Source organism: Dermacentor albipictus, chromosome 8 (assembly GCF_038994185.2).
Source record: "Dermacentor albipictus isolate Rhodes 1998 colony chromosome 8, USDA_Dalb.pri_finalv2, whole genome shotgun sequence".
Taxonomy (NCBI): domain Eukaryota; kingdom Metazoa; phylum Arthropoda; class Arachnida; order Ixodida; family Ixodidae; genus Dermacentor; species Dermacentor albipictus.
Window position 1 is genome coordinate 78,286,818 of NC_091828.1, and position 25,088 is coordinate 78,311,905.

The 25,088-nt window shown below is 45.6% G+C and overlaps 1 protein-coding gene across 1 annotated transcript; it reads left to right on the top strand.

The window, feature by feature from the left end:
* The first annotated feature begins 8,635 nt into the window (after nt 1–8,635).
* Nucleotides 8,636–24,018, top strand: LOC135896113 (pleckstrin homology domain-containing family A member 8-like). Its single transcript, XM_065424459.1, has 3 exons — nt 8,636–8,876; nt 16,503–16,805; nt 18,865–24,018. Exons 1-3 carry the CDS (start codon nt 8,772–8,774, stop codon nt 20,119–20,121), a joined length of 1,665 nt encoding a protein of 554 aa, XP_065280531.1. The 5' UTR covers nt 8,636–8,771; the 3' UTR covers nt 20,122–24,018.
* Nucleotides 24,019–25,088: the final 1,070 nt, after the last annotated feature.

A 25,088-nucleotide genomic window follows, 5' to 3' on the forward strand; every position in this document is an offset into this window, starting at 1 on the left:
TTAATTCACGCTCGGATGGCTCATGAAGCAGTGTGCTAGCTGTGCCAAGAAGTCGAACAAGGGTGGTGACTTTCAGGTAGCCTAAAGAAACCAAGGTGAACCTTCACCATTCACGAGCAGGTAGCTTCACGCTCAGATGGTAGCCTAAGGAAACCAAGGTGAACCTTCAGTATTCACGAACAGGTAGCTTAATTCACGCTCGGATGGCTCATGAAGCAGTGTGCTAGCTGTGCCAAGAAGTCGAACAAGGCTGGTGACCTTCAGGTAGCCTAAGGAAACCAAGGTGAACCTTCAGTATTCACGAACAGGTAGCTTAATTCACGCTCGGATGGCTCATGAAGCAGTGTGCTAGCTGTGCCAAGAAGTCGAACAAGGCTGGTGACCTTCAGGTAGCCTAAGGAAACCAAGGTGAACCTTCAGTATTCACGAACAGGTAGCTTAATTCACGCTCGGATGGCTCATGAAGCAGTGTGCTAGCTGTGCCAAGAAGTCGAACAAGGGTGGTGACTTTCAGGTAGCCTAAAGAAACCAAGGTGAACCTTCACCATTCACGAGCAGGTAGCTTCACGCTCAGATGGCTCATGAAGCAGTATGCCAAGAAGTCGAACAAGGCTGGTGACCTTCAGGTAGCCTAAGGAAACCAAGGTGAACCTTCAGTATTCACGAACAGGTAGCTTAATTCACGCTCGGATGGCTCATGAAGCAGTGTGCTAGCTGTGCCAAGAAGTCGAACAAGGCTGGTGACCTTCAGGTAGCCTAAGGAAACCAAGGTGAACCTTCAGTATTCACGAACAGGTAGCTTAATTCACGCTCGGATGGCTCATGAAGCAGTGTGCTAGCTGTGCCAAGAAGTCGAACAAGGCTGGTGACCTTCAGGTAGCCTAAGGAAACCAAGGTGAACCTTCAGTATTCACGAACAGGTAGCTTAATTCACGCTCGGATGGCTCATGAAGCAGTGTGCTAGCTGTGCCAAGAAGTCGAACAAGGCTGGTGACCTTCAGGTAGCCTAAGGAAACCAAGGTGAACCTTCAGTATTCACGAACAGGTAGCTTAATTCACGCTCGGATGGCTCATGAAGCAGTGTGCTAGCTGTGCCAAGAAGTCGAACAAGGGTGGTGACTTTCAGGTAGCCTAAAGAAACCAAGGTGAACCTTCACCATTCACGAGCAGGTAGCTTCACGCTCAGATGGCTCATGAAGCAGTATGCCAAGAAGTCGAACAAGGCTGGTGACCTTCAGGTAGCCTAAGGAAACCAAGGTGAACCTTCAGTATTCACGAACAGGTAGCTTAATTCACGCTCAGATGGCTCATGAAGCAGTCTGCTAGCTGTGCCAAGAAGTCGAACAAGGCTGGTGACCTTCAGGTAGCCTAAGGAAACCAAGGTGAACCTTCAGTATTCACGAACAGGTAGCTTAATTCACGCTCGGATGGCTCATGAAGCAGTGTGCTAGCTGTGCCAAGAAGTCGAACAAGGGTGGTGACTTTCAGGTAGCCTAAAGAAACCAAGGTGAACCTTCACCATTCACGAGCAGGTAGCTTCACGCTCAGATGGTAGCCTAAGGAAACCAAGGTGAACCTTCAGTATTCACGAACAGGTAGCTTAATTCACGCTCGGATGGCTCATGAAGCAGTGTGCTAGCTGTGCCAAGAAGTCGAACAAGGCTGGTGACCTTCAGGTAGCCTAAGGAAACCAAGGTGAACCTTCAGTATTCACGAACAGGTAGCTTAATTCACGCTCGGATGGCTCATGAAGCAGTGTGCTAGCTGTGCCAAGAAGTCGAACAAGGCTGGTGACCTTCAGGTAGCCTAAGGAAACCAAGGTGAACCTTCAGTATTCACGAACAGGTAGCTTAATTCACGCTCGGATGGCTCATGAAGCAGTGTGCTAGCTGTGCCAAGAAGTCGAACAAGGGTGGTGACTTTCAGGTAGCCTAAAGAAACCAAGGTGAACCTTCACCATTCACGAGCAGGTAGCTTCACGCTCAGATGGCTCATGAAGCAGTATGCCAAGAAGTCGAACAAGGCTGGTGACCTTCAGGTAGCCTAAGGAAACCAAGGTGAACCTTCAGTATTCACGAACAGGTAGCTTAATTCACGCTCGGATGGCTCATGAAGCAGTGTGCTAGCTGTGCCAAGAAGTCGAACAAGGCTGGTGACCTTCAGGTAGCCTAAGGAAACCAAGGTGAACCTTCAGTATTCACGAACAGGTAGCTTAATTCACGCTCGGATGGCTCATGAAGCAGTGTGCTAGCTGTGCCAAGAAGTCGAACAAGGGTGGTGACTTTCAGGTAGCCTAAAGAAACGAAGGTGAACCTTCACTATTCACGAGCAGGTAGCTTGACGCTCAGATGGCTCATGAAGCAGTATGCCAAGAAGTCGAACAAGGCTGGTGACCTTCAGGTAGCCTAAGGAAACCAAGGGGAACCTTCAGTATTCACGAACAGGTAGCTTAATTCACGCTCGGATGGCTCATGAAGCAGTGTGCTAGCTGTGCCAAGAAGTCGAACAAGGCTGGTGACCTTCAGGTAGCCTAAGGAAACCAAGGTGAACCTTCAGTATTCACGAACAGGTAGCTTAATTCACGCTCGGATGGCTCATGAAGCAGTGTGCTAGCTGTGCCAAGAAGTCGAACAAGGCTGGTGACCTTCAGGTAGCCTAAGGAAACCAAGGTGAACCTTCAGTATTCACGAACAGGTAGCTTAATTCACGCTCAGATGGCTCATGAAGCAGTCTGCTAGCTGTGCCAAGAAGTCGAACAAGGCTGGTGACCTTCAGGTAGCCTAAGGAAACCAAGGTGAACCTTCAGTATTCACGAACAGGTAGCTTAATTCACGCTCGGATGGCTCATGAAGCAGTGTGCTAGCTGTGCCAAGAAGTCGAACAAGGGTGGTGACTTTCAGGTAGCCTAAAGAAACCAAGGTGAACCTTCACCATTCACGAGCAGGTAGCTTCACGCTCAGATGGCTCATGAAGCAGTATGCCAAGAAGTCGAACAAGGCTGGTGACCTTCAGGTAGCCTAAGGAAACCAAGGTGAACCTTCAGTATTCACGAACAGGTAGCTTAATTCACGCTCGGATGGCTCATGAAGCAGTGTGCTAGCTGTGCCAAGAAGTCGAACAAGGCTGGTGACCTTCAGGTAGCCTAAGGAAACCAAGGTGAACCTTCAGTATTCACGAACAGGTAGCTTAATTCACGCTCGGATGGCTCATGAAGCAGTGTGCTAGCTGTGCCAAGAAGTCGAACAAGGCTGGTGACCTTCAGGTAGCCTAAGGAAACCAAGGTGAACCTTCAGTATTCACGAACAGGTAGCTTAATTCACGCTCAGATGGCTCATGAAGCAGTCTGCTAGCTGTGCCAAGAAGTCGAACAAGGCTGGTGACCTTCAGGTAGCCTAAGGAAACCAAGGTGAACCTTCAGTATTCACGAACAGGTAGCTTAATTCACGCTCGGATGGCTCATGAAGCAGTGTGCTAGCTGTGCCAAGAAGTCGAACAAGGGTGGTGACTTTCAGGTAGCCTAAAGAAACCAAGGTGAACCTTCACCATTCACGAGCAGGTAGCTTCACGCTCAGATGGCTCATGAAGCAGTATGCCAAGAAGTCGAACAAGGCTGGTGACCTTCAGGTAGCCTAAGGAAACCAAGGTGAACCTTCAGTATTCACGAACAGGTAGCTTAATTCACGCTCGGATGGCTCATGAAGCAGTGTGCTAGCTGTGCCAAGAAGTCGAACAAGGCTGGTGACCTTCAGGTAGCCTAAGGAAACCAAGGTGAACCTTCAGTATTCACGAACAGGTAGCTTAATTCACGCTCGGATGGCTCATGAAGCAGTGTGCTAGCTGTGCCAAGAAGTCGAACAAGGCTGGTGACCTTCAGGTAGCCTAAGGAAACCAAGGTGAACCTTCAGTATTCACGAACAGGTAGCTTAATTCACGCTCGGATGGCTCATGAAGCAGTGTGCTAGCTGTGCCAAGAAGTCGAACAAGGGTGGTGACTTTCAGGTAGCCTAAAGAAACCAAGGTGAACCTTCACCATTCACGAGCAGGTAGCTTCACGCTCAGATGGCTCATGAAGCAGTATGCCAAGAAGTCGAACAAGGCTGGTGACCTTCAGGTAGCCTAAGGAAACCAAGGTGAACCTTCAGTATTCACGAACAGGTAGCTTAATTCACGCTCGGATGGCTCATGAAGCAGTGTGCTAGCTGTGCCAAGAAGTCGAACAAGGCTGGTGACCTTCAGGTAGCCTAAGGAAACCAAGGTGAACCTTCAGTATTCACGAACAGGTAGCTTAATTCACGCTCGGATGGCTCATGAAGCAGTGTGCTAGCTGTGCCAAGAAGTCGAACAAGGCTGGTGACCTTCAGGTAGCCTAAGGAAACCAAGGTGAACCTTCAGTATTCACGAACAGGTAGCTTAATTCACGCTCGGATGGCTCATGAAGCAGTGTGCTAGCTGTGCCAAGAAGTCGAACAAGGGTGGTGACTTTCAGGTAGCCTAAAGAAACCAAGGTGAACCTTCACCATTCACGAGCAGGTAGCTTCACGCTCAGATGGCTCATGAAGCAGTATGCCAAGAAGTCGAACAAGGCTGGTGACCTTCAGGTAGCCTAAGGAAACCAAGGTGAACCTTCAGTATTCACGAACAGGTAGCTTAATTCACGCTCGGATGGCTCATGAAGCAGTGTGCTAGCTGTGCCAAGAAGTCGAACAAGGCTGGTGACCTTCAGGTAGCCTAAGGAAACCAAGGTGAACCTTCAGTATTCACGAACAGGTAGCTTAATTCACGCTCAGATGGCTCATGAAGCAGTCTGCTAGCTGTGCCAAGAAGTCGAACAAGGCTGGTGACCTTCAGGTAGCCTAAGGAAACCAAGGTGAACCTTCAGTATTCACGAACAGGTAGCTTAATTCACGCTCGGATGGCTCATGAAGCAGTGTGCTAGCTGTGCCAAGAAGTCGAACAAGGGTGGTGACTTTCAGGTAGCCTAAAGAAACCAAGGTGAACCTTCACCATTCACGAGCAGGTAGCTTCACGCTCAGATGGCTCATGAAGCAGTCTGCTAGCTGTGCAAAGAAGTCGAACAAGGGTGGGGAGCTTGAGGTAGCCTAAAGAAACCAAGGTGAACCTTCACTATTCACGAGCAGGTAGCTTGACGCTCAGATGGCTCATGAAGCAGTATGCCAAGAAGTCGAACAAGGCTGGTGACCTTCAGGTAGCCTAAGGAAACCAAGGTGAACCTTCAGTATTCACGAACAGGTAGCTTAATTCACGCTCGGATGGCTCATGAAGCAGTGTGCTAGCTGTGCCAAGAAGTCGAACAAGGCTGGTGACCTTCAGGTAGCCTAAGGAAACCAAGGTGAACCTTCAGTATTCACGAACAGGTAGCTTAATTCACGCTCGGATGGCTCATGAAGCAGTGTGCTAGCTGTGCCAAGAAGTCGAACAAGGGTGGTGACTTTCAGGTAGCCTAAAGAAACCAAGGTGAACCTTCACCATTCACGAGCAGGTAGCTTCACGCTCAGATGGCTCATGAAGCAGTATGCCAAGAAGTCGAACAAGGCTGGTGACCTTCAGGTAGCCTAAGGAAACCAAGGTGAACCTTCAGTATTCACGAACAGGTAGCTTAATTCACGCTCGGATGGCTCATGAAGCAGTGTGCTAGCTGTGCCAAGAAGTCGAACAAGGCTGGTGACCTTCAGGTAGCCTAAGGAAACCAAGGTGAACCTTCAGTATTCACGAACAGGTAGCTTAATTCACGCTCAGATGGCTCATGAAGCAGTCTGCTAGCTGTGCCAAGAAGTCGAACAAGGCTGGTGACCTTCAGGTAGCCTAAGGAAACCAAGGTGAACCTTCAGTATTCACGAACAGGTAGCTTAATTCACGCTCGGATGGCTCATGAAGCAGTGTGCTAGCTGTGCCAAGAAGTCGAACAAGGGTGGTGACTTTCAGGTAGCCTAAAGAAACCAAGGTGAACCTTCACCATTCACGAGCAGGTAGCTTCACGCTCAGATGGCTCATGAAGCAGTCTGCTAGCTGTGCAAAGAAGTCGAACAAGGGTGGGGAGCTTGAGGTAGCCTAAAGAAACCAAGGTGAACCTTCACTATTCACGAGCAGGTAGCTTGACGCTCAGATGGCTCATGAAGCAGTATGCCAAGAAGTCGAACAAGGCTGGTGACCTTCAGGTAGCCTAAGGAAACCAAGGTGAACCTTCAGTATTCACGAACAGGTAGCTTAATTCACGCTCGGATGGCTCATGAAGCAGTGTGCTAGCTGTGCCAAGAAGTCGAACAAGGCTGGTGACCTTCAGGTAGCCTAAGGAAACCAAGGTGAACCTTCAGTATTCACGAACAGGTAGCTTAATTCACGCTCGGATGGCTCATGAAGCAGTGTGCTAGCTGTGCCAAGAAGTCGAACAAGGCTGGTGACCTTCAGGTAGCCTAAGGAAACCAAGGTGAACCTTCAGTATTCACGAACAGGTAGCTTAATTCACGCTCGGATGGCTCATGAAGCAGTGTGCTAGCTGTGCCAAGAAGTCGAACAAGGCTGGTGACCTTCAGGTAGCCTAAGGAAACCAAGGTGAACCTTCAGTATTCACGAACAGGTAGCTTAATTCACGCTCGGATGGCTCATGAAGCAGTGTGCTAGCTGTGCCAAGAAGTCGAACAAGGGTGGTGACTTTCAGGTAGCCTAAAGAAACCAAGGTGAACCTTCACCATTCACGAGCAGGTAGCTTCACGCTCAGATGGCTCATGAAGCAGTATGCCAAGAAGTCGAACAAGGCTGGTGACCTTCAGGTAGCCTAAGGAAACCAAGGTGAACCTTCACCATTCACGAGCAGGTAGCTTCACGCTCAGATGGCTCATGAAGCAGTCTGCTAGCTGTGCAAAGAAGTCGAACAAGGGTGGGGAGCTTGAGGTAGCCTAAAGAAACCAAGGTGAACCTTCACTATTCACGAGCAGGTAGCTTGACGCTCAGATGGCTCATGAAGCAGTATGCCAAGAAGTCGAACAAGGGTGGTGACCGTCAGGTACCGTGACTCGGGGAAACGTATCTATAGGTCTACGACAATACCTACTTTCATGTTTTGACCATGCCATATCCACCCGTTAATCGCGATCAGGTAATTAATAGAAAAGTTACAGAATTAGAACTGCCCCGCACAAATTTGAGACACGGTTACTATATAGCGCTAACAAGACTAACGGAAAAAACGTTGGGACAGACAGAGCAAAAGCGCTCCGTCCCATCCTTAGCTGCTCTGTCCTGTCCTTCGCCCTTAAGGAACAGTTGGGGTTCCGGGCCACATTGGGACCCCCCGTGACACATATTCAGTATCAAGATTATAGGGCCCATCTAGGTTTATTTTCTTCCTCTTTGCTTTTTTTTTTGGTCCAAACGAGTAATTGAGAGACAAGTGTTTTCAGAAAATTAATTGGGCCTGTTGGATTTTTTTTTAATGTGTGTCCCAAAACACACTTGGAACCACATCCAATTCGTCAAATGGCTTGAGCAACTTCTTTTTTCTGTTACTGCGTTTTCTTCAAAACGCGCAATAGTCTGTTGAAGTGTGACTGCAAAACATACGTAGATAGTAGAGATCAGCGGCACACCTATGGGCATAGCCTAAAGCCCCTCCGTACTACTACCGCTGTAAGCTGACGAAGGGGCTTTAGCACAGCTATGCAGCTACCTGCAAAATGCTTCGTGTGACATCGATGCTTGCCGTAGGTGGAGCATCTGCGTTATTGCTCTTAATATTATTAGTGTTGAAGAAGTCCGAAACGAGGCGACACGGGAATGAATCTACATGCCGCAAAGTGCTTTGTACGAAGCAAATAATACCAGAATTAAGAGACGCTGAAAACACGTTTGACAGCGATGTTTCGCTGTCAAACACCTAGCTCTGTTACGCATCCGTGGCCGTAGTGCCCTGTCATTTGTCAACGTTACGCCACCTCTTCAGCTGGCTGCATGAGGCGGCACCACTTCTAAAGCGACGTTGTTAGCTCGCGTGATCCCGGCAGCAGGATTCTAGTAGCTGGTTGCATTTGTTTCGTTCCCCTATTTCTTGAGCGTAGTGTCGGTCATCTCTCAAATTTCGCCGTTAGCGCAGCATCGAGTGCTCCTATACGGCCCGGTTTTGCTTGAGTTACGGCGTCCTTTCATTGACAGTACAAAACTTAATCGTCAAACATAATGCTGCGAATTAAAATTCCCCATGATGTGGAAGCATACGAGTTGCCATCGACGGGTGCTTTAAGAAATTAACTGCGATATTTGTTGAGGAAGGAATTTCAGCCAACGATGAAACTAGATAAACTGTAGAGTTCATTCGTGAAACCATGCAAGTGCTACAATGTGCTACATGCAGGCAACGGAGGTTCAACTCGGCCTATCCAAGCGTTACGCAGTCCGCAAAGCACGCCGCACGCCGACTATATAAACCAAAGAGAAATGAGTGCCGGCCCCGATACGATCGCTATTTTTGCCATCAGCCTAAAACGCAGGAAGAGACGAGCGCGTAGTACTTGCAAATCGAGTCTTTCCTTTTCTTTCGGTTTCGCTTGCTCCCTGCTTATGCTTTCTCGTGCCTGTTCGCACGTGCGAAACTGTCCACGTTGGCGGCGCGCAAATCGGCGGCCGCTTTCCCTCTCTCCACCAAGAGAAACATGGCTGACCCGTGATCTGTTGGCTGCGCTCGCGCGTCGCGGCGTTCTTTCGGCGCCGTTTCGAACAAATTGCCGCTTCCCTCCGCTTGCATCACAAGGAACACGGCCATGGAAGGTGTGCTGTGGAAGTGGACCAATTACTGGAACGGTTGGCAGCCTCGGTGGTTCATCCTGGACAAGGGTATCCTGACGTACTACAAATCCCAGGACGAGGTGGGTGTCCTTGCGCGGCCGTCGGCAGAGCGCCGGAAACCGAAGCCGCGCTGTTTCGCTGTCAAACGCTTAGTTCTGTGACGCCTCCGTGGCCGTAGTGTCCTGTCATCTGTCAACGTTACGCCGCCCCTTCAGCCGGCTGCATGAGGCGGCACCACTTCTAAAGCGCCGCTGCTGGCCCGCGTGATCCCGGCAGCGTGATTCTAATTCGCGCATCCAGAGAAGCTGGTTGTATTTGTTTCGTTCCCCTCTTTCTAGAGCGTCGTGCGGGTCGTCTCTCAAGTTTCGCCGTTGGCGCAGCATCGAGTGCTCCTACGGCCCCGTTTTGCTTGAGTTGCGGTGTCCTTTCATTGACAGTGTAAAACTTAATCGCCAAACATATGTCAACGTCGTAGCACTCGACAGATGTGGATCGTAACGTTACTTGACGCCGATTTGGCTGCTCGGAAATTTAGACATGTTAGGTAGCACCGTTAACAAACTGGGACTGGAACGCATAGCGCGCTTCCTCGCGCTTTGTGAAAGAACGTGGCGTAAGGTGCCGAATGTTCTTTTTAGCGCACTTCGAAACTGGCATGTTGGCAGGAAATGAAATTCGTTTAGACGCCGTGCGACTGCTGTGGCACATTGCAACGAGTGCTCGGTCGCCCAACTTGTGTGAGCCTCGTAGTCATAGAAACGAGAGATGTTTATCAAGCGCTGGATTAGCTATTGCGAGAAAAAGCATTTCCAATCTTGCATAGCTGCGCTTTTGAGAAACAGCCAGTTTAGAACTGGTTAGCGAGCTAGCACCTACAATTGGGGAGGAACGCGATGCAGGAAATAAGAAATCCGGTTAGTGAATGTCGCAACCAGTTACAAAAGAAAAACATGTTTGCCATCGCTTCTATCGCTTCTATTAATTTCCATTAGAAACTACTTGTGAAAACATGTTTACAGGAAACACTGTTTGTTTCCCTGTATGTGCAAACATTCAGAGCTTGCTCTTTGCAGATGTGAGAGTTGCCCTGCTAGAAAGATAAGCTGTTGTTGTCACTGATAAGCCTCCATCCCACCTTGGCAGGTTGATCTCCACTATCACTTTCCTTTTGCTTGTCACGGCTTGACATAAATGTAGGTCCTACACCGATATCTGCTTTAGTGGCTTTCCAGGCTGTATCTGAGGTGTTGCCTCAGGTCATTGTATATTGTTAGTATGGCCAACTAGCGCTGAAACTTCACGTGTCAACAGCAGTACCATAACACAGACTTTTGAGTTGAGGAAACGCTTTTGAATAGCACATATTGGGATTCTGCATCGGTGACTTCACCGCTCATGTTGAGGCACACGTGTCCAGCTCCTGAGCTGACTGGGCACCAACGTGCTAGAACATAACAGCGCATGCGCTCTTCATAACGTGCATGGCCATGAACAGACCGTGGCTGGGCGTATCGGGCTAGAGAAAAAGTTGGTATAGGCACATGTCCGTTGTTTTAAATATTGTACTATCTTCATGGCCTGTGTACCATATGGCGGCAGCATGTTTTAATTACACATTCGAACTGACATAGCACTGCCTAACCAGCACCAGTTCCCCATATGCTGTTGTAGCAGCTTCTTCATATATAGTGGTCCTATGATCACATCACGACCAGTAAAAAAGATTATATGAGAACCTGTCTCATGATGAATGTCGACGGTAATGCAGTTAGCATTGAAACAATGCTGTGACACGCCGTATTACCACCGCTGACAAGCGGCATGTATGAGGCGTGTGGCAGAGTTTCCTCCCTCTTCGAGCTCCCACTGTTGCTTGTGGCAGTGGCCAGTTTGGCCTAAGTATACTTAGCACAACTGAGCAGAACCTTGTCGATTACTTCTGGTGCACAGAAGATGAATGTGATGATGTGTAATGCAAGTCGCATTAACATAGACAATCATCTTCCTCTTCGAGCTCACACTGCTGCTCGCGGACTCAACCAGCAGTGACCCACGTTGGTATCAAAGAGGTTCATTGAAGACTGGCGCATACCCCAGTACTCCAAGTTGGTCCTGCGGTTGGTTCTGAACTCGGTTGCATCAACACAGAAGCCTATTAGACCATGTCCTACCCAGTGACTCAAGTTGGTGGGAAAACAGTTTGGCCTGGGCGAACGGACCGACAAAAACATACCGCAAACTTGAAGTTTCCAAAGAATGCTGATCACATTAACAAAGTCTGCTTAAAGATTTTCAGAAAGAAGGTACCTCAGCCTACTTAGCGCCAGTGCGTTCCCTGCTGAATATTTAGGCTGCATTACCATGACATCAGTGCAAACTAAGTAGTGGTTTGTCAAGCAGGCATGTCAAAGTGCATTGCAATCTATGAGAGAGCCATCAAGCAGCATTGAGATCGTGTCATTTAGTTGAAGCCAGCAGTACAGAGTTGTGTGCAGCATAGAGAATGGGAGCGAGCAAAAGCCATAGTTTCTTGGAGACGATTGTTCCCATATGGTCTGCTAATATTTCTGCCACTGACATTGCACAGAAGAGCCTGAGCCTCCTGTAGGTAAAATGTAGTAGCTGTTGCTGTTACTGCTTGTTACATTTGACAAACCTGCAATGTTGTTCTTTGTTTATATCTCTCTTTCATTGTTTGCTGCTCCCTTTCATACCAGCAAGGATTTTCTTTTTTTATTAGGCGGGGTTTAATGTTCCCAAATAACACAAGAGGTAAGGGAACCACCACACTTATGGCGCTCCTTAACATACACCCAAAATGTGGTGGATGAGCGTTCTTGCATTCTACACCCATCAAGATGCGGCTGATCTGCTTATAATTGCTGAACAGGATACTCTGTTGGTAAAATCCAAGTTGATAAATCACTCTACCACATTTTTTATGCTGCTGAAACAGCTCATGCAGGCAATAGAACTGTAAGTTACCATTGTAATGACTTTATTATTTTCCCCGTGAAATCTCACCACTGCTTCTGCTCGTACTTTAGGACTACTGTGCTAAACTTCATATAAAGAATGCAGCAAGCACCCATATTTCCGGGGCCCTGTTCTGGGCACACCATTATTCTTAATACGCATCAATAATTTACCACACTGTCTGGCCTCTTCTATATGTATGCTTCTGTATTTATTTATTTATTTTATTTATACATACTGCAGCGCCATTTGCACTATAGCAGGAGTGGGTTAAGAAAATATACAGAAAATGCATTGGAGTATACAGCTGTAAACACAAGTGGTAAACACAAGTGGACACTTGTAAAGAGCACAGATGAAGGGAAAATACACAAAAATACAAGTGAACACTTTTACAAAAGAGCACTGGTGAAAGAATACACAAGAAGTTATACAAATGCTGCCAGGCATACCCATGCCTGATTATGCCCATGCCCATACCCATGATTATGCATCTGGGATGGCGGTTGCGAAAATTTGGGATGAGCATGAGCGAATGGATCCAGGTAATGAATTCCCGTCTTCGATTGAGTGGGGAAAGAAGCTGAATTTGAACATGTTAGTATGTGCGTAGTAGGGTATTAAGTTTAGGTCATGATGTCTTCTCGTTGATGATCCCGGCGTGAAGTTAATGTAATTATCATTTGAGAGCCTAACTAAAGAATTGACAATGGAGTGCAAGAATTTTAATGAGTCGACACGGCGACGAGAAGAGAGCGTGTTTAGGTTCAAGGAAGAAAGTGCTGAAGAGGGCGAAAAGTCTCGATCGTAACGATGACATATAAATTGCACAGCTTTTTTCTGTATAGCCTCTAGTTTATTAACCTCTGACTGCTTATGCAGGCTCCAAACTACAGATGCATAATCGAAAACAGGGCGGATTAGAGATTTATACATTAGTAACTTTGTGTCTTTAGGAGATCGGGTTAGCATTCGCCTCAAGTAACCTAATTTATTTAGTGCTTTACTGCATATGTAGTCAATGTGTTTGGACCATGACATGTTATGCATAAAAATGACACCAAGATACTTATACTCAGAAACCTTATCTACTGTACGGCCATTGGACGAGTAACTGAAAAGGGAGGGGGAAGATTTGTTGCAGAAAGACATCAGAATGGTTTTATTGAAATAAATGTTCATTTGCCAAGTGTTACACCAATCGCAAAACCTAGAAAACGACTCTTGAAACCAATAATGATCATTACAAGATTTAATCACTTCATATAGAATGCAGTCATCAGCATAGAGACAGATGTTAGAAGAGCAGTGAAGTGGCAAATCATTTATGTATAATAAAGAAGCGGCCCAAGGACGGAGCCTTGGGGCACACCTGATGTCACATCAACAGTAGCGGAGTCAGTCAAACTGTAAGAGACGAACTGGGAGCGAAATGAGAGAAAGCTTAAAATCCAGTTAACCAAATGAGGGTTATTCAGTACAGCATTAAGTTTAGCAATAAGTTTAGAATGTAAAATGGTGTCAAATGCCTTCGAGAAATCTATAAAAATTGCATCAACCTGGTTGCCTACGTCAAGGTTAAATGAAATGTCATGCGTGAACTCAACTAGCTGCGTTAACGTGCTAAAACCGCGCCTAAACCCATGTTGCATGTTAGACAGTAAATTATTTGATTCTAGAAAGAGCGTGATGTGCTTATGAATGATGTGTTCCAACATTTTGCATGACTGTGACGTCAGTGAAATCGGTCTGTGATTCGACAAACACTGTTTCTCTCTAGATTTATAAAGAGGGAGCACTTTGGCTAACAGTAGAGGATAATAAGGACTTTCTGAATATGACTGACAGATATTTTGATGACCACAACGAATAACGAACAAGGAACGCATTGTGTATCCCGTCCGGACCGGTGCATTTCTTAACATCCAGGTTTAATATAAGGTTGAGGACGCCTGTGCAGTTTATCTCAACGTCACTGATTGCTTCAGGGGAAACTATATAGTTTCTTCATCACCCACATCTGTATATATGTGGGTGATACTGCAATGAAGACCCCTGATAACTCTCTCCGAGTCATCAGTTGCTAAATTAAACACATGCCTGGTAAACATACCAAGTCACGACTGTAAAAAACAAGTTACAATTTGATCTCAAGTTTGTAGTCTTTAGCTCTCACCGAAGGCAACCAATTCATATTCTGTGTATTTCATTTAGATCACGTTTAATTGCAGATGACAGTGGCTGAACGTTTGTAGCTGTTGGACTCGAATCTTGTATGATTGATATCCTGCAAGACAAGTTTAGTATGACTGTGAGCATATATCGCGCATGTTTTACACTAAGCTCCTGCAAATGAGGTAGAAATATTGTGATTAATTGTTTCGTATAAGTTAGCCCAAAATCACTTCACCTGTCAGTGTCTGCAGCAGCTGTAGCGTTCTTTGTGGCACGCCCCAACTTCATAATTCATCTGTTTTCAGGTTAAATCAACTTCAACCTCTAATGCTGTAACACATGTTTTAACCCAACAAAGTACCTTGTGTGATGGTCTTGGCATTTCTAACCCCCATGTGTGCTCTTCGACTGATCTCTATTTTTGTCTTTAATCAAAATTTTATTGATGCTGTTGTTGTTGTTGTTGTTGTTGTTGTTGTTGTTGTATACCGTTTGTTCAGATTTAGTGCTTCATTTTCTTTTTTCCTTCTTTGTCAATTCACAAGTGCACCTTTACCGAGACTCATAATTGAATATGGGCAGTTCAGAAATAAACTAATTGGAGTGATTGTAATTTGACATATTGCAGTCACATCAAATAGGATAGAAAAGAATATAGTATATGGCAGGCACATCATTACAGCTCACCTTTCTTTTAATCAATCTATGCCTGTCCATCTCTGTGACTCCTTTATTAACTTATATTAATTGAGGTACATTCTACTGGGAAAATACATAAAGCGCATACCTAATGTTGTTGCAAACTTTGCAAAATGACCCTATAAGCTGCTTACATGTAGCACATTGCGTACTAACAGCAAACAAGTTCTTCGTGACAATAATATTCTCACTGTTGACCAGTTGGTTGATTAAAATGTTGGCATACTTTAGTTCAAGTTTCTCCATAATAAAGTTCCCATTAAATTATACTCAGCAGCATATCTGGACAATTATAACAATACGAAGTTTGCTTCCCTCGCCATAAGTACCTGACTGTGGTAAACAGTTCTCTTTTAGCCTATTTCCTTTTGGGACAAAATACGACCTCCAGTAAAATTGTCTCGGTGTACTGGCTCGCTTAAGATGCCTTTGAAGAAATATTTAAGGATAGAGTGAGAACTAATGAAGCTGTTTTTGCTTGCTCTATTGGCATGAAGTGTGCTTTTCTCTGTCTCCTGTAATACTATTATTTTTATAAAGTAATATTATTATTTTTATAAATTACACATTTGTACCATTTGTCTTGCATTGTTGCTTTGATATCCAGCTTCTTTGTTTTTTTTAACATGTCCACCGCTGCTTGTTATAGAGCCAAGTTTTTTTAATGTTATGCTTTGCCTCTTCGCATGTTAATATGTTTTGTTGTTACAATTTTATACTTCTCATACGTTTAACATTACAGGAGGTCCCCATACAGCCACTGACTGGGGAACCTCCTTCTGTATAAAAGATGTATAAATGTTTGTACACCTATAGCAACAACGAAAATTCGAATTCTGCATTGAGTGATAAGGTTGTGGATTCAATTCCTGGCCGCTGCAGCTGTGTTTGTATAGGACAAGATGCAAAGCGCACTCGCATACCAAGCTTTGGCAGTATGTTAAAGAAAGTCCGAGGTGATCGAGTGTAATCTGGAGCCTTCCACTACGACATTTCTTCTTACCTCTGCTTTGCGATGTCAAAACCAGTCAGTCAGTCAAGGTGTTGCTCATGCAGTGTACTTGAGGACTTGGCTCATATATTTTGTGGGCACTTGACAGCCTCGAGGACTGTCTTGGATGTTCTTTAGACCTTCTTCATCACAATGTACGCCTTGAACCCAAAATGTTTTGGACCTTGTGATAGCACTGCTTTTCTTTTGACTATGCAGTGTGCCACTGGTCTTAAACTCCCTGTAGTGTCCAGCTTACATTTCTTTTTCTTGTGAAATTTTTACTCACTTTCGCTTCGGCAGTCATGCTTTTCATTTGTGTTTCTTCACCTCTCACCCTAGTAGTAGACATGCCTTTTTTTTTTTATTTGTGATGTCCTCAAGGTACATAATTGTACATTGCAGAGGGGAGGGGCGAGAATGCATTTCAAGAGTAAAAAATACAGGATTAGTTCAAGGAATTACCAAGGAAAAAAAAGCAATATGAAAAAACTAGTAATGCATTCATAACAAATAACAGAGACTTACATAACATGAGAATACAGAAAGAGTACACTTTAGCAAGCAGACAATGTTCACGAATAAGTATATAATTATGCCATTTGCCACCATACATTATTTTATGTTGATAAAAGAGAGAGGCTTGTAGAGGCTTATACAGTTTGCATGTTTGTGTGTTTTGTAAGCATGTTCTTTTAAATTTTCACTCTTCTGTCATGGTTAGCCGTACTTCTCATATTTCTCCATCTGTCTATAATCATCAAGAATAGTTAGCCAGGCATATGGCTACGCCAATCCCATTATCTGGTTCTGCGAGTGAGACGTGCAGTAATATTCACCATTTGCCCCCCTTTCTCCACGCCAGGTGAATCAGGGCTGCAAGGGCTCGGTAAAGATTTCAGCATGCGAGATTGTGGTGCACCCAACGGACAACCGGCGGCTGGATCTGGTAATTCCGTCGGAGCAGCACTTCTACTTGCGGGCGCCTACACCATCCGAGCGGCAGCAGTGGCTTGTGGCGCTGGGCAGCTCCAAAGCAGCTACGGCGGCAGCCGGTGGCCATGCAGCACAGCCGCCCCGGCTCGGCGGAGGCGGAGGTGACCCCGAGGGCAGCCTGCGGGCCAAGAAGGCCGAGCTGCGGCTCTACTGCGACCTCCTCATGCAGCAGGTGCGCAACGAAAGAATTCTCACCCAGAAATGATGACGCATCAAGCTCTTTTTATTAATTGCAAAAGCAGTCATACGGACATTCTGCTTTGCTCGCAGCATCAGTGTCACGTCCTAGAGACACGCTTTCCTGACCAGCTGCAGTTCGCCTGAAGCAGCGAAAGAGAATGCGAAGCTGGTGTTCCACACACACTACAAGTAACATGCCTCTGTTTAACAAGATGTGCTGTGCTGGAACTCCAGCATGTGAATGCTAGTTAAGAAAAAGAGCACTTTGAAGCATGGGCGACACTTCGTGAGATGCTGGCCACAGCACAACTGATGGCAAAACCTTAGGCGCAGGAAAGATGAATGCACCAGCTTGTCTCGTGTGATTGCTTATTGAGGCTGAAGACTACCTGCCGAGTGCTCTCCGACCTGTCCAGCACCTGCACATCTTGTATTGATTAACCAGCAGTGCTAACCAACGAGTGTCCCGGCAGTATATCTTGGCTGATCCACTATAAGCTATTCCAATCTTTGATGGTTTCTGCTCAGTGATTTTTCAACACAGTCACTGGAAACGGCATCCCCATTTCATGATGGCAGTGAACATAACCACACATTCTGCATATGCATTAGGTGTGCATTGCTCGAGCCTCTACGGTGCCTATTCGAGAAAGAAGCTGCAACAACAAAGAAAGCAGAGCAGACACTGATAGAATGTGTCCTTTCACTGATTTGAAAGAAAATTGTTTTATGCCACAAAGATCTCTAGGCCCGAGAATGCAAATGAAGTTTAAGACTAATGGAAAGGGATTAAGAGAGATTTAATAAAATCATAAGGATTATATTAGACAGCTTGCAGTATATCGAAAGTGCAGGTAGCTTACGTTCTAATTGAGGTTAAGAACTGGAGTTGAGGCAGAATTAGGGAGAAAGTGTGTTTGTTTGAGCAGGTTGATAACACATGATCATTGATTCTGTGTTGGTAACACATAAAAAAAACAAGTACAAAGCAGTAACAGGGACTCGCATAATGCCAAATTCGGCCCTATCTCTCCATTGCACTTATTTTGTCTTGTGCTACAAAAGCACAGGAGATAAGGGAATTGGCTTGCATATGATGGTGTCTTCCGACACAAGACGGTGGTAATGGAAGATCACTAGTAGTGGCCTTTGTCTTACAGTGGTCATAAATAAGCTGATGCAGTGATAGGCTGGCAGACTCGAGTCCACTCACTCAGACCTGCGAGCGAGTCCAAGTGAGCCCACCTAATTAGAATTTTGTAGAGTGTGAGTTCAAGTGAGCCCAGCAGAGTAAGATTTTGATTAGTCTGAGTGAGGCCCCAAGCGAGAAATACCTTCTTTGAGTGAGTCCTAGTTAGTTCCACTTATTTTGCCAACCTGTGGCTGCAGCTGATGATAATAAAACAATGTGTAAAAGGGTGTATCGAATGTTGATAAAATGAGGTGATGGTGTGAACCAAGATAAAGGTGCACAAAATCATGAGCATGGCACGCATACATGAGATCTCAGTGCTATAGCATCTAATCATTGCTGCAGCCTTCCATTTCAAGTCACCGCAGAGTATGAATACTATGGTCATCCCTCTCTCTCATCATATGGTAAAGGTACGAATCTGAGCATACAGGATCCTAAAATTCTACAATGCTAAATACACATCTCACTTTTTAGCATACAAGCTATTAGTAGCCAACTATTTTTCGAAAGCGAGCGAATCTGTGGTGCATACAACAAGCACATGTACAGTATGGGATGATCATGCCTTTTAGGTAAGCCTACACAGCCTATAGAGATGTTTTTATCACTACTGACGCGGCCATTTTCCCAATAAAAACGTAGGTTACTGTTGACCTTACACAAAATGCTCACAGAAATGAGTTTGGTATTTCTGCAGCACGATTGCAACATCTGGCACTAGTAAGCACGTACTATGACTGCTTGAGTTATGTACACTGCACTCTACAACACTAACCTTGTTCATAGTTGTTTGTTGTCATTTTTATTTGTTTCAGTGTGGTGCGTAGAGTGCTTGATATATGCAATCCTGTTTCAGGTGCACACCATTAAGACCTCACAGAGCGGAAGTGAAGAGGAGGCTGCCAAGGCAGGCGAAGCAGCTGACTTGCTGCAGGCTACCTGTGACACCTTCATCACCACACTGGAGGATTGCATGCGCCTGGCTGATGCAAACTTCACATATGAGCTGCCACACCAGGAAGTCCGAGACTCGGCCCTACCACATGAGGCCCCACCGCCCATCGCACCCGTGGTCCCAAAGTCCCTGCAGAGCGCTCATCCTTCCTCTCGGCGCCGGCGGAAGTCCAGCTCTGTGTCCTCTTCTTCGGCTACATCTGGAGCTGCCTCTTCCACGATGTCCACACTGGACAGTGCCAAGCAGCGAGGTCAGCGAGCCGACCAAAGTACCGAAGGGGTACCGTGCAGTTCTGGGCCTGTTCAGTCCAGTGCGACGTCACCCGGTTGCACAACAACCTCGTCTCAGTCTTCTGCTGCCACGAACCATGTGACGCCGCCTGCTGATTGTGTGCCATTGCCAGGCAGTGCAGAAGGTTCAGACCACACAGAGTCTTCATCTGCCGCTGACAGGGCCATTGTTACCTCGACAGACCAGCCTAGTCCAGTGGTCAATGGGAGCCTTCCGGGTCATCTGGGTCGGCCACGCACCTTCTTCTCCGTGATGGAGCACAGCTTCATCGACATTGCTCCACGCACTGGCATTCCAACAGAACAGTTCCTCAACAGCTGCCGTTCCATCCTGGCTGTATTTGATGTCCTCGGCTCAACGGCATTTGTCCCAGTCAAGATGGACATCCAGGGCAACATCGGCAAGCTGCAGTCCAAGTACGACTCGGACCCGTCTCGCTTCAACATGCTCCTCAACATGGTGCAGCAGGAGGTCGATTCAGCCACGAACACCGCCCGCAACTCCGCGACAGATGCACTCCTGTGGCTGTCTCGTGCACTGGCATTCATCCATGCATTCTTGGAACAGATCCAGTTGGGGAACCCCGTCCTCACGGACTGTGCCTCAGTGGCGTACGGTGCCACCCTCAAGTGCCATCATGGCTGGGTGGTACGGAGCATTTTTGCCGTAGCGCTGCGGGCCATGCCCGAGCTGGAGCCATTTATAGAGGCCATGGCTCCTTCGTCTGAGGACTTTGAACACCCGGACTACCGGAAGCAGTTGTTTTCCGACAGCAGAGTGTACCTGCAAGCTCTGCAGGAAGTGCTTGACACGCTCAACAATTTCTACACTGAGAATGGGCTCGAGCCGCCTGTCCAGAAATCTTGAGCTTTCGAGTCCCTTGTGCCCTTCGTGCGTGGATCAATAGGTCAGCCCATGACGAGGACCAGGAGCTGAAGACTCATGCAGCGAGACAGTGTGCCAAAACTGAGCATAGACAATGAAAGGCAGACTACACACAATGCAGTGACTGGAAGTGTTAGTGTGTGTGCGTGTGTTGGCACGAGGCACCTGCGTGCGTGTTTGTAATAATTTAAACACAGGGCACATTCCCTGGTATAGTCAGATTCCATGAGAGAAAGTGAGTTGCTAGTCAGTTCACCTGGTCACTGGGTAGGCACACTTTTTGTAATGGTGCATGTAGTTAGGTATAACGACTTGTTGCCACTTGGCCCAATCAATGACTTCCGTGCTGACATAACTGTCACTCTTAACCTTGGACCAACTTCAGGGCCTTCTGCTTGCAGCTTTCAAGTTTACGGAATTCAAAGCTCTCTGGCGTGCTACCATTTGAAACTCAATGTCACGAAAAGCGAGTTGTGGAAGAAGTAGCACTTATCAGCAATTTTATCAGTGCAATGTTTATCAGTGTTGTCAGGCACTGACAGTAAATAAAGGCAACATGCTGTTTGAAATGGACAATGCAGCTTCTCTGCCAGCGTTTTTCACTTTGCATGAAAGCGCATAGAGAGCCCAAAACAAAGTAGCTTCAAAAACATTTCCCCAGCAAGAATATGACTTCTCCATGTTTAAACGAATGCTATGAATGCAGAGTTTATATTCTATTTGAGTGCATTTATAAGGTGCCATCTTTCATCCTCTACAGAATATGCTGCTTGGTTTATAAGCCACCCAACATTTTTTTTTTTTTTTGTAGGTACGATGGAGGCACCGCTGAAAGCTGTATGCTTTTGGGTCTTTTTTGCAGTTTGTGATAGCATTGGTATGAGCACATCCTTTTTCTTTTTAATGAGACACTAGATTCTTTTTCTCTTTAACGACAGTAGATGTAGACACTGTCAGCATACAAAGAATTATTCAAAGTTTCTTTCAGGCAGGTTCATCTGCCTGGATCATCAGTGACACTGACTGTTCCATGTGAAGTTTCTGCCATCCAAACATTAGTTTTCGACACTAACTAAAAGCATTAGTGACGATCAAGCATAAGGTGTCCTCTGCTCAAGGCAGCATGCCCTTTGCTCCTCTCGATTTCAAATGAAATTGAGACACTGCAAGAGCTTGGCTCCTTGCTTAGAATTTAACATTGACTTTATTATAAAGTATGCTTGTGCAACCTGAGCAAGCATTGGTAGGATACTTATACACTATGCTGATACAGTGTGCATCAATTTTAACCTTGACATTTGAGCAATCTTGAACAATAGTGACAGGCATGCATTAGGCAGAGATCTGTTAAGCATAGACCTGTGTGCAGCCCTGCATGTATGCTTTAGCCGCTTACGTTTGTTGAGTAGCATAGTGTTTTCTGCAAAAATTTACATAGCCAACTCTGGTGTTATTGCCTGTGGGAACTGCAAGTGTGACGGTTCAGCTAGCTTGGGAATTATGTAGTAGATGAATTCGCCTAGATTTTGTCCTGGCTTCAACCGGCCTTGGAACTTTCCAAATTTTTTCAGCAAGAGCTGTATAAATGCAATAGTGCGCAATGATTGTGCTTGTTTGCAGGAACGTGTTCGCTCCATGCATATAGAAAAATATGATTGCATGAAAATTTTGGAAGATATAGCACAGTAAACAAAACCACAAGAATGTCTGACGCATGAAGACAAGACAAATCCATATACTATTCATCATTCCTATGGTAGCTGAACAATCGCAGTGCCAGGCGTCCCTCTAGTAATACTATTTGTAGAAAACTTAATGCACAGTACTATAAGTGTTACCTCAGTTACATGGATTGTGTAACATTAGACATTAAACCATGCTAGTGTGCGTAGAGAAAGGGTTGTGCGCTTCATCTTAGAGACCAGAGACTAGTTTCAGATCCTAGCTGAGGGAATAGTGAGCCATACGATCGAAAGCCGGTAGTCAACTGGCAACACTACAATGTTTGTGCACTGACCATTCTGTCCATTGTCGTGGCCAAGCACATTCCATAATTAAGCCAAAAAGCGATTTTTACTCCATGCTGTGATTCTGCCTTTCTGTCCTGTCAGTTTGGCTATGCTGTTTTCACTGCGGAAGATGTGGAAAGGATAACAGTGGATAGCCCGACTTGTAGCTGTTAGAGATGTCGCACAAATTTTCTGGAGACCCCATGTTTGAAATATTCGTGGCAGGGATTAGCCAGCCACTGGTTCAATAGAAATGAAATTATATGTTGAATTGTCCAGTGGGCTTCAGTGCTCTGTGTCATGGTGCTATCATCATCATCTTCAAGCGGCAACTAGCTTAGATGCACATTTTTGTTTGTTTCATTTCTAACGTAGTGTTTGCCAACACTTCCAGCACGTAGTACCCGTTGCTTTGCTTGGTGCTTAAAGTGGCCAGTTAAACCACCACGTCTGTGAAGTGCCTGCTTTATCTGACATCACAAATTGTGTCCAGTGCATTGGCTATTTGCAACATTGGGCTCATGTATTAAGTTCATTAACATTGTTTTTCTAGTTATTGTAGTGTTGCAGCAGTGACCGCCTCTGGGCACTGCACATATTGTGCGGTGCCCATGTTAGTGTATGTATAAAATGCTGAAGCAGCACATGTGAACCAGACTAGAAGAAGCAGTCCTTGTCTCATGCAAGCTGTTTCAATATGAACAAATATATTACTTAACTGTATTTCCATTCTTTTAGAATTTGTGCTTTGACCTGCAAGAGAACACTTATTTGTATCTTGCAACTTCTGCACAGGCACTCGGCATTTGTTCTATACGTGCTCTGAATCATTGTCTGCTTTGTCACCTCTCTTCATTAAATTCTTAGGCATTTTAGCATTTATATTTTTTCAGTAATTCCAAGTTTCTGGTCAGAGTTACTCATTCCTTGAGAGCCTACCCACACTTTGCCATTCCTTCACATTGTAGAGTTTTGCAAGCAGGTCATTGTTTCCAAATGCATGGGCATCGAGTGCCTCATCTCTGATCTGGTGTTGGTTCTCTGAAGTGTTCCTGCCACTGTGTCTGGTAGTTCCACTCATTTAATTTGCGCTGTGCCACAGCGAGTCAGTGAACAAGTCTGGTCTTGTTTGCAGCATTATTTATTACATCATCTTGCCTGAACATAATAGTGCATCACTGTTCTTGCTCTAGGTCTGATTTCTTCCTATCATTAGGAGTATCTATGCTTGAAAGTGGTGGCAGAATGTCACAGCAGGTCATCGACATAGCCTGCAGCTTGGGCTAAATGTGCATATTGCTGTTGATAGATTCTTGTAGATAGGCCACACCATGGCATAACATGGCACAAGTGCATTTGGCAGTTGGTTCTGTTGAAATCCTTCACTGCTCCTTTGATTTAAAGGCCACTAATGCTGCACTGTTGCTGCTTATGTGATGTAAACTGCATTGGAGCAGCATAGCAAAAATTTATGCATAGGGGGCAGTTTAGTAGCCAAACTTCCCATGCTAGCTGTAGTAGCTGGATTTTGTTTCCGCAGGCCGTCTTCTTTTGCAGCTCTTAGAGTCGGACGAATCTAAGATAGAGTGGTAATATGCACAAATTCATTCCTGTTCTTTTATGTTTTGTCCTCAATGAAGGCAGCATGTTGTGTGAAAGTGTTCTGTTATATAAGATTATCGCAGTAAAGGTTTATTATGCATCTAAATGTACATATATGTACAAACTGTGGAGGAGCTGTGCCTTTGTATTCAGCTTTATAGTGTGCCAGTGGTTGCACGAGCAACTTATGCAACATCCTGTCGTATGTGGCAGCTTTTGTTGTGAAGTTGAAATCTTGTCAAATAAAAGTGTCATGTACGGATCCATAGTTACGACTTGTGGCAGGGCAACTGTCGTGATGACCGGTTTGCTTTGTTGTGGCAGCAACTGCAACAGCATATTGGCGTCCGACTATTTGTGCATCATTCCGCACAACAGGTGGATCGGTGAGTGTCTATGGATTGAATATTTATGGGGAAAAAAAAAGCCGGCCGTGTGGTAAATTTATACGAAACTGTAACTTAACCACACTATACAAGTAACATATGAAACATGGCATACATGACATGTTTCCGGCACTTGCAATGTTTCTTGGGTTCATGTAGCCAGCAAAAGCATAGCGTTTGAATCGTAGGAGTACTTCTTGTTGAACTAGTTAGTGATGCAGAGCTATTAGAAGTATAGCACGAATTAGCAACACAAAGAGGAAGGAGAAGATGAGTGCCGTCCTGTTTCCTTCCTCTGTGTGTCAATTATTGCTCCGCTTCTAATAAATTGCCTTTTAGATTCATTTCGGTAAGCTAGAGAGAGCCAACAAATGGCACAGATGCTATGCTGAGAGGAATTATCCTCTCGTAATTGTAACGCCATGCTCATCTCTTTATTGTGTTTTATTGTTTTTCCAGAAATCAATTTTTCGCAAGAGGCATTGTCTAAAACAGGCATCTACGACATTTTTGGCTCCGGCAATTGCATCCGGTACATTCAGCCTGCGAAAGCATAGCCCTTAAGAGTGTCCTTTTAAATTCAAAGGGCGTTGCTTTATGGGTCATTAATTTGGACACCACCTATACAGCCAGTCTGCATTTACCACAGAGGAAGGAAAAAGGAGAGAGCATTATGTCACGCAGCCAGCCTTGGCAAGCAAACGCTCCATGAAGCCAGTCCCTTTGCACAGTGGCGGCCGAACACATACGTGATCTCTCGCGTCGGGATAAGAATCTAGATTTGCTGAGATGTTTGGTTCCCAGAAGCTATGCAAGTAGATTATATTAAGGTGAAAGCCTTAAATGCCTCATCAGACGGTGGCCTTGAAAACGCGGCGTGTGGTAAAAAAAAAAAAGTGAACTCGCTTTGCGCAAAGTGTGTGCTAGTGCCATTGCTCGCGCGTTCGTCGTC

Coding starts and splice junctions, on each gene's coding strand:
- LOC135896113 (XM_065424459.1), top strand. CDS start 8,772: ATGGAAGGTGTGCTGTGGAAGTGGACCAATTACTGGAACGGTTGGCAG. Junction 8,877..16,502: donor ACTACAAATCCCAGGACGAG/GTGGGTGTCCTT, acceptor TCTCCACGCCAG/GTGAATCAGGGCTGCAAGGG. Junction 16,806..18,864: donor GCGACCTCCTCATGCAGCAG/GTGCGCAACGAA, acceptor ATCCTGTTTCAG/GTGCACACCATTAAGACCTC.